Source organism: Photinus pyralis, unplaced genomic scaffold (genome assembly GCF_008802855.1).
Source record: "Photinus pyralis isolate 1611_PpyrPB1 unplaced genomic scaffold, Ppyr1.3 Ppyr1.4_LG4, whole genome shotgun sequence".
Lineage (NCBI taxonomy): Eukaryota > Metazoa > Arthropoda > Insecta > Coleoptera > Lampyridae > Photinus > Photinus pyralis.
The window spans coordinates 3,831,133-3,841,195 of record NW_022170511.1 but is presented as its reverse complement, the minus strand read 5'-3'; the positions used below and the strand labels follow the sequence as shown (position 1 = coordinate 3,841,195).

The 10,063-nt window shown below is 36.9% G+C and overlaps 1 protein-coding gene across 1 annotated transcript; it reads left to right on the top strand.

Moving 5' to 3' along the window:
- Positions 1–3,683: 3,683 nt before the first annotated feature.
- On the top strand, positions 3,684–9,234 carry LOC116168676 (leucine--tRNA ligase, cytoplasmic-like). Its single transcript, XM_031484617.1, has 12 exons — positions 3,684–3,818; positions 3,927–4,352; positions 4,402–4,563; positions 5,388–5,632; positions 5,681–5,906; positions 6,406–6,606; positions 6,657–6,815; positions 6,867–7,798; positions 7,852–8,128; positions 8,180–8,437; positions 8,487–8,699; positions 8,747–9,234. Exons 1-12 carry the CDS (start codon positions 3,816–3,818, stop codon positions 9,182–9,184), a joined length of 3,540 nt encoding a protein of 1,179 aa, XP_031340477.1. The 5' UTR covers positions 3,684–3,815; the 3' UTR covers positions 9,185–9,234.
- Positions 9,235–10,063: the final 829 nt, after the last annotated feature.

Sequence of the window (10,063 nt, the reverse complement as noted above, 5' to 3'; positions counted from 1 at the left end):
TGTTCTGCAATAGGTTTTATCTATTAGTTTTTGTGTTCTTCACCCGCATACACCTGGATGGACGTAGGTGGGGTTTCAGGATTATAACTTTTTTAACTTTTTCAACTACACAGCTGCTTAAAATAATAGTAAATTTTCGGCGATTGGTCAGCATGATTATCCTAATAGCGTTAAACGCTACAAAGGGTGCAGCTGAAGAGTCTCTATCTTTACGTGATTGCTTCGCCTAAACATACCGCCTTGCAGTTTCGATTAACGTACCACCTGGGCACCTGGTTAGTTTAATTAGCATTATTATGTGTTGCAGTTTCAAGCAGATGTATTTAGACCTTATGGTTTTTGGTACAGATTTGTACACCCATCACTAAATCATTTCAATCAGTACAATATAGTTTACTTACGCACTTATTTGAGTTTATGCCAATGCTGATTTTTATTTATAGGAACTTAACTAAAGATAAAGCATTTTCGCACATTAAATCTTCTTTTCTTTACAATGGAATCACTTCGTTTCATTTGAGGCAGCTAAGTGTCCCAACAGTGTAACATTGAATTATTGTAGTATACGTACTTCGCTGGATTCCATCAGATACGTCATGTGGACTGATGTATTTATGCTGATTTCTTAATTAGCCACAGAGCTCGTTTATGATTTTCGACTTTCTGACCGTCCGTCCGTCCGTCTGTGTATACGATAACTCATCGGGAACGGTTTCGAATTTTCTCATTCTGTTTTCAGTAATAGGTAGACAATTGTCAAGAATTTTGGTCAATTTTGATTTGCATCGCAAAGACTAATGGTCCTTCCAAAATTGAGGCACACGGATAATTAAATCTGAAAATCGATTATGTGTGCATCCATTTGTTGTTCTACTAGACATCTCACATAGCATTCGATATCTTATGTATATACATTTTAAATCCATAATGTACAGGGAATATCCTGTCCATGTTATGTATATACTATGTATATTCATTATAGGATAGGCATATGTATTTTATGTTCAGTATGGATATTCTATAAATATACATTTTGGATGTGCTATGTATATACATGGGATTATATGTTATGTATATGCGTTTTGGATTTGATACATGCGTGTTCTGTATTACCGACGTTACAAACAAACGTTTCTTATAGAATGTGGCCTGTAGAATCCATAATTTCAAACAGTTCCAAGATTGGGCTACTAGTTCAAAAGTTGCAGCCCTTTGAATTTTCTTTCGAAATTGGTTTCTAGTCTATAATTTTTGATTGAGAAGTCTGATCGAAAAAGTACGAAATGATTTGGATTCTACGCACCAAAATTAATATGAAAAAGTGTTTTCCCGAGAAATTTTGGTGTAGTCGATTTTTGGTAAAAAAAGGAAGGTTGTACACTGCCTTTTTTTTGGCCCGAAAAAAAATTGTCTCAGAACGACCCGGAAAAAAAATTTCCTTATAGAATGTGGCCTGTAGAATCCATAATCCATAATTTGAGGAACATTAGACAGGAATTCAACTTCACAAGTGCTTCACCTTCAACACTTTAGCATTGTATAATGTTACCGTCATATTGCAATTTGCAAATTCCCATGGTATTTTGCAAAATGGGCAGCAAAGTGAGCAATGGAACTCGGGTTCCCACTTTGCGTGCCTCTATGCAATTCGAGAATTTTTGAGGATTGTAGATGGTCGTTATAACGGGAGTGTTTATTATACTATGTTTGAGTGAAAAATTCGTACATACGTCTCTACGAAAAAAAAATTCGTTTTGGATCCTTTTCTTCTCAATTTTGCTTACATATTTACCCTGTACCACAGCTGTAACTACACATTTTCAAAAGGGAACGCCCCTTCTTGTAGTATATTTCATATCCGTTAGTTTTTTGCGTCAGCTAAACATTTATACGAAGCGTCCGAAGTTTAGCTATAATTTTTTTGCAAATTTCATTTGGAAATTAAACCTTTAGTATGTGAAGGACAATTATCTGACGCGGTTTTATTTATATGTTTTCCTAGGCTACCTGAATTCAATTCACCATTAATTTTTTCACAGGAAACATTGTCGATAGTAATTTTTATTTTATTTTATGTAACTTCTGAATGTAATATTAATGTGGTTTTTCGACCAAACAGTTAATTGAAAAGCGTTAATGCTGTATGCCGTGATTCGTGCGCACATGATTTTAAAACATGCGATATGTTTGCTTTTACTAGGCTTGGTTAAAATTTCAAGAAAATATCTCTATAAATAGAATAGTTGACATTGTGCATTCAATCAAACTAATCCGATTTCCTACATATTTGATTGGGGACATTCCAATAACGATCTTAGATTTAGTTGAATGCCACTACTGCGTGAATATTGCCAGTGCGTCCAATCTTTTCGAACAAAACTTGCTAGGCAAAAGAAAAAGCAAACTATATAGACAATGGGTGTCGAACAAATGAGTTTAGTTTCCTTCCCTACGTAATTGGTACATAAATAACGTTAAAAAATATATACCTACAGCGCTTTATTTATTATTGTGTATATCAAATTACAAGAAAAACTAAATAATATACTCTAATTAAGAGACTTCAAATTTTAAAATAGACATTTTATAGTTTGTAGTTAGTGCTTATTGTTTAAATTGCGACAAAACGCCATTATGAACATAGTCGCTGAAATCAAACATTTATCGGCTAGAATTAATTAATTACTTAATTAGTCAATGCCCAAACAAAATCGGTAAATATTATTGAGATTGTAGGCCGTTATGTGCCTTAGAGGTATGCAACACACATATCACCAGTCCTTTTTATAAAAATCGAATATTCGATTTTTGCCCATCTTGAATTGAAAACAGCGTAACGTGACGCATTTATGGAATTCTCTGGAATGGGCTCTGGGGTTCTGGAGTTCTCCCTCAAAGAACGGTTTTGGTATTTTTGTCAAAACATTTGTTTTTATTTTAAGGCGGTAGATATTTTCGTTGCGAGACGCATTTTTACAAATTTAGTTAGGTGGCGAAGTAGTAAATTTGCAAATTATTCAAATTTTAGGAACTTACAATTTTCGTGAAAGGGTCGAATCTTACGTTTTGGCGCTTTCTTCACGCATTTTTCGTACACTGACCGCATTACTTTCCTGTTTCTACAGACATCTTAACAACCCTTTTCTATTTTTTTGATGCATTTTTACCCTCTTGCGATCATGACTCCTTCCCGAATTCTTAATTTTCTCTTCGCCTTTCATTCCATCACGCTTCTTCACTCCATACTTTCGTCATTCACCTTGTTCCTTCTACGCGGACGTATGAAAGTATTAACTCATACCATTGAAAGTGCTTATTCAATGCTCATACCTACGTCGATGTTTTTCTCCGTTTCTCGTATCTGTCTCAGACTTCCTTTCACACTTGCTTCCTTCCTTTTTTGATTTGCGTTGGGTGTCTTCTTTATACTTCTCCTTTCTAAACAACATCTTTTTAAGCCCTGTTTACCTTTTCTTTCACATTCACATCCTTCTTCATGCCTCCTGAAATTCCCTACGCGCTTTTTCCTTACACATTTTTTATGCCTTCTATACTACTCCCTCACGTCTTCCACACACATTAGTCATTCGTGACTATATATAATTATGTTTTACACTGCCATCTATGTTTAATTAGTTTACTGGCTGAACGAGATCTGTCAACGGTGGCAACGCTGTTCAAAAGTGACAGTTAAATGTAAGATAACCTCAATTTAAGTCTTTATGTTTGCCTTCTAATCTTACCGCAACGTGTTCGTTATTTAAATAGTAAAACGTTTGCTACTACTTAATACATAAGGAAAACTGAAACGGAAAATGGTAATAAATAAAGCCCTGAACGCTTTCTGTCAGAAAAGTGTGCCAATTTAAAAGGGATTTCACATCTTCATTTTCTGATGCAACTTCTTATATCTTATACACTTTCAGGTCTCATTGGAACGAAAGGGCACCTTCAAGGTTGAATATTTACAAAAGATCGAACGGGAAATTCAGAAACGGTGGCAGGATGAGAAGGTATTCGAAATCAACGCACCCTCAACCCCCAAGAAGACCGATGAAAAATTCTTCTGCACCTTTCCCTTTCCTTACATGAATGGCCGACTACATTTAGGCCACACATTTTCCTTGTCAAAATGTGAGTTTGCAGTGAGATATAATCGACTCAAGGGAAAGTATGCTCTGTTTCCCTTCGGTTTTCACTGCACCGGTATGCCCATTAAGGCATGCGCCGATAAATTGAAAAGGGAAATCGAGGAATACGGTTGCCCACCTCAGTTTCCGGTTGAGGACGTGTCGATTGTTGCCGTTGAGCGAGAAGATGTGGTACCTAAAGACAAATCCAAGGGGAAAAAGGTAGGGCTCATTTTTTGTAGTTCATGTTTGAATGATATTTTTTATATAGAGTAAGGCAGTTGCCAAAACCGCAAATACTAAATATCAGTGGCAAATCATGCAGAGTTTGGGAATGAGCGATGAGGAGATACCGAAATTTGCAGATGCCAATTATTGGCTGGATTACTTCCCTCCAAAGGCCGTAGAAGATTTAAACGGTATCGGAATTCACGTATGTGTTCCGAGGGGGTAACCACTCTAGCAAAATCGTACAGGTATTTTCAGAAATCGCATGTGATCTATTAAAGAAAGTTTCTTTGGTTTCACATACATTACTCTATGGATTTTTTTATTTTTTTAAAAAATAACTAAATGTTTCACTTATTGATTTCCTTCATACTTAGGTGCAATAACTTTTTTACCTGACCCCATATACATATTATGGAAACGGCAAATTATATCACACTCTCAACTCACAAAAAATTAAAAATGGACAAACATTTTTTTTCATTTTTTAAATCACTGGAACTTTTTTTAATTTTTTAATATCATCCATGGTGTGATATATTTTTGAAGAGAAAATTGAGTATCATACCTTTATACAGGGTGTTCTATTTAAAAAATGAAAACCGTAATAGATAGACATCAGATCAGTTTCGTGCGAATCTGAGATTAACAAAGAAATTTCGGAAAAATAATTGCATTCTACCCTTTGCCAAAATAAGTGCTGATAGATAATGGCAAAAATTCATTATTGTGGTAACAGTACTCAATTTTGCAAATTCTCTAAACGGAATTTTAATCACCACACAAAATGCACTCTATTTTTAATAACACGCAGTTCTAATCGGTTAGAAATATTCCGTGTACCATTTATGTTGCCAAATTTTTGGTGATTTTATTAGCAATGAATTACATGGATCAAAATTATTGTGGTTCTGCGATTTTTCAGTGATTATTGCGATTCCTGCAATTATACAAATATGTATGTTCAGAGTGGCTACCCTCCTCAATGTACCCTTGCATGTATTTTACCTTTTAAGTTATTGGTCACAGGTGGATTGGCGCCGTACATTTATCACAACTGACGTGAATCCGTTTTTCGACTCCTTTGTACGTTGGCAATTTTTACACTTAAAAAAGCGGAATAAAGTTCAGTTTGGCAAACGTTACACCATTTACTCACCAAAGGATGGACAGCCTTGCATGGACCACGATAGATCGTCAGGTGAGGGAGTGGGACCGCAGGAGTACACATTGATCAAAATGAGAATGCTAGAGCCGTATTCGCCGAAGTTCAAGTATACCATTTTAGTTCATAGTTGAGTGTTTCATGGAAATATTTTCAGGGTCTTCGGTAAGAAACCAATTTTCTTAGTGGCTGCGACTCTCCGGCCTGAAACAATGTACGGCCAAACGAACTGTTGGGTACGACCGGATATGAAGTATATTGCCTTTGAAAATGCCTCCGGAGAGGTTTTTATCGCAACAGAGCGTTCGGCGCGAAATATGTCCTATCAGGGATTTACAAAGGTCGAAGGAGAAGTGAATGTCGTTTTGCAAATCACTGGTCAGGTAAGAAAATCATTAAATAAATAATAAAAGGAAGTGTAAACATTATTTGATTATTAAATTGAGAAATTAAAGTGAGATTAATTACCCCTTGGACTATCACTTCATATGGAACGCCTTAATTCGGGGTTTAATGAAAACAGAAGATTGACTAGTTGTCTTGAACCCTTTTACCGGTAGTCGTTTTGATCATAATTTTGTTCGCACTTCATATAAACAAATTGGATGCAGAACGTTGATTAGTAAATTGTGTTTTACGCAACTGGCTACTACAAATCTGGCGCAATGGAATGTTTTACACCTTGGACCCCAACACTTTCGTAGTAGCAATTTATTTAAACTTGTTCGCTTACGTATTAATGGGGGGGGGGCTTTGCAATATTCACGGTTGGAAATTATAGCAGCCGCCCGATCGCCTCTTTCACGTAATGAAGTTCTCTTTCTGCATAAATAATAAATGGCAACCGTTACATGCGCATTTACTGAATGCATTTTGTCGAAGGATTTACTGGGTGCTGCTTTGAAGGCGCCTATGACGCACTACGCAAAGATCTACGCTCTTCCAATGTTAACAATCAAAGATGATAAAGGTACCGGCGTAGTGACGAGTGTGCCCTCGGACTCGCCCGATGATTACGCCGCTCTTGTCGATCTGAAGAAGAAAGCCGCATTTAGGGAAAAGTACGGAATAACTGATGAAATGGTAGGTAACTAAAACGCCCGTTTTCAAGCACGCCAATGTTTTAATTGTAGGTTTTACCTTTTGATCCTGTTCCAATCATTGACGTACCCGAATTTGGGAATTTATCCGCGGTTACTGCATACGATAAATTGAAGATTCAAAGTCAGAATGATAAGGATAAGTTACTGGAGGCAAAAGAGATGGTGTACATGAAAGGTTTTTATGATGGAGTTCGTCTTTGCTAACTTTATAATCATGGAATAAACCTGGTTGTGTTTTAGGTGATGTTGGTAGGCGAATTTAAGGGGAAGAAGATCCAAGATGTCAAGAAAACTATACAGAAAATTTTGTTAACGGACAATGAAGCTGTTATTTACTATGAGCCGGAGAAGACCATTATTTCTCGATCGGGCGACGACTGTGTAGTTGCCCTTTGCGACCAGTGGTACTTAGACTACGGCGACGAAAATTGGACTAAGCAAGCTGAAGAAGCTTTGAAGTCGATCAACACCTACTCCGAGGAGGTTAGGAAAAACTTTTCTGCAAGTCTTGACTGGTTACACGAACATGCCTGCTCGAGAAAGTACGGATTGGGAAGTAAGCTGCCATGGGACGAGCAGTGGTTAATCGAGTCTTTGTCCGATTCTACAATTTACAATGCCTATTACACCATAGCTCATTTTCTTCAAGGCAATTCGTTCAAGGGCGATAAACCAAATCAGTTGGGTATAAAAGCGGAACAAATGACTCCAGAGGTTTGGGATTATGTCTTCTTCAAAAACTCGCTTTATCCCTCCAAGTCTGGCATTAAAAAAGAAACATTGGACTTGTTGAGACGCGAGTTTGAGTTTTGGTACCCCGTCGATTTGAGAGCGTCAGGAAAGGACTTGATACAAAACCATTTAACGTATTATATCTATAATCATTGCGCAATTTGGTCGAATGATAAGTCTAAATGGCCGAAGGGTATTAGAGCTAATGGACATTTAATGTTAAACTCTGCCAAAATGTCAAAATCCGAGGGGAATTTTTTGACTCTGCAAGAAGCTACGAAGAAGTTTAGTGCCGATGGTATGCGTTTGTGTCTAGCGGATTCGGGCGATACTGTAGAAGATGCGAATTTCGTTGAAAATATAGCTGATGCTGGCATTTTGAGATTGTACACTTTCATTGAGTGGGTAAAGGAGATTTTAGCATCGAAGGCTAGTCTCAGGTAGGTTAACAAAAAATCCAAACGTAAGCGAAATTCTTTTCCAAACCTTTTAGGTCTGGTCCAGCGACTACTTTCCACGACAAAGTATTTGAAAGCGAAATTAATTTGAAAATAAAGGAAACTGAAGACTTCTGCAACAAGTTGCTCTTTAAAGAAGCACTGCGTACTGGTTTTTATGAGTTACAGGCAGTTAGAGATAAATACCGCGAGTTGACGGCAATGGATGGAATGAACGTCAATCTAATCCTTCATTTCATCGAAACTCAAGCTTTACTCCTTTCTCCAATTTGCCCACACGTTTCTGAGCATGTTTGGAGCCTTTTGGGAAAGGTAGCCGACACTTACACTGGGATTCCGATTTTGAACTGCAGTTTGTTTCAGGAGGATTGTATCATTAACGCGACTTGGCCGAAAGTTGGAGCTATTAATGAAGTTTTAATCAAGTCTTCTGAGTATTTAATGGAAGTCGCTCACTCATTTCGTGTTCATCTAAAAAATTGTATGCAAGGTGTAAAGCCTTCGAAGAGCAATCCAAATCCTCCACCTGTCGAAAAACCGAACACTGCTACCATTTGGGTCGCTAAGAGTTTTCCACCTTGGCAAAGTTGTGTGCTGACAGTTATGAAGAAATTTTTCGACGTAAGTTGTACCTACAATGAATCATTCAAGTTACTCTAATAAATTGTAGACTGACGGGAAACTGCCCGAAAATAAACTTTTATCGGCTGAGCTATCCAAAAAACCAGAATTACAAAAGTATATGAAGCGAGTTATGCCATTTGTACAAGCTACGAAGGAAAAATTAGAAAAGTTAGGGCCACAAGCTCTTGCTCTAACCCTAGTCTTTAACGAAATCGATGTGCTTAAAGAAAACAGTATTTATTTAACTAATACTTTAGATGTAAGTATTCAACCGTAAAATACAGCAATTTTTAAAGGTAATTGCAGCTTGAGGATATGGAAATTCGTTCAACTGATGAGGAGGGAGCTCCAGAGCGAACCGTGGACTGTTGCCCAGGTCAACCACAAATTCACTATGCTGTGAAGTCGGGAGTAACTGTTGAGTTTATAAATCCGATTCCACATTCCGGGCTGTTTTCACAATCCATCAAAATCAGTAATGGAGATACCTTTCCAAAGGTTGTCTCTCGCCTCGTTAAGGAATGCAGAAACTTGAAAGATCCTAGTGTGCAGCTTTGGAGATATGAAGATCCGATTATGGGAGATCGCAGGATGGTGCCCTTTAACAATCCTTTCCTTGGCAAAGTTATCATTTCGCCAGATAGTACGTTCCAAATAAATGGTAACGGCAACAGAGTTAGTGTAGTATCCAAAAATGGAGTTTTCGACTTGGGTGCATCTGTGATATATGTTGTTTCAACCTGATTTAATTCAGAAATGTATACAGCTGTGAATAAATGCTTGACATAAACGTAGCTATTTTTCTCTTTACCTTTAATATGTCCCTTTGGCCTGGCCTCTATTGTAAGGGGATGTAAAAATAAATAAAAGAAACCGATAGTTCAAGTTACAAAGCATACTGTCCACAATATTGATAAATCTTTTATCAACAACCAAGCCTCTAAATGAATTTTGTAAGTAAGGGGGGTGGAGGCACCTTGCCCATATATTCATATATTAAAAAGTAAGCTTTTTGTTACAGATTTAGAAAGATCGTCAATACTTTTAAAGTTCTTGCCGGTTTTTGCTATGTTAAAAAATATTTTCACTAAAAATCATTGTTTAACCCCTACATATTATGAAATAAAAATTCAAAAAGGAACAAGAACAAACTAAAATTGTTCATTAGGTACTTAAGATATGAATCGTATACACTTTTTGGTGATGTCAAAATTGTTATGCAAGCAGTAGTATTGATTTCGTTTGGAAATCGACCGATGGCCATGGCAATACCTAGTGTCACGATAGTATATTGAAAGACAAGTGTTACAATGCGACCTATTGTAATACGACTATCTTGTGGCACGAGTGGCGTAGCGAATTCAGATGTATCGGATTTTTATATTTGATTTGTGACAATGGAAACTTTCCCTAAACATTTCTAAATTGTTCTCAAATATTTGAATAACAAAAGTACTGCCTTTTTTTGAGGCCCGAAAAAAAATTGTCTCAGATCGACCCGGAAAAAAAATTTTCTTATAGAATGTGGCCTGTAGAATCCATAATTTCAAACAGTTCCAAGATTGGGCTACTACCTATTTCAAAAGTTACAGCCCTTTGAATTTTCTTTCGAAATTGGTTTCT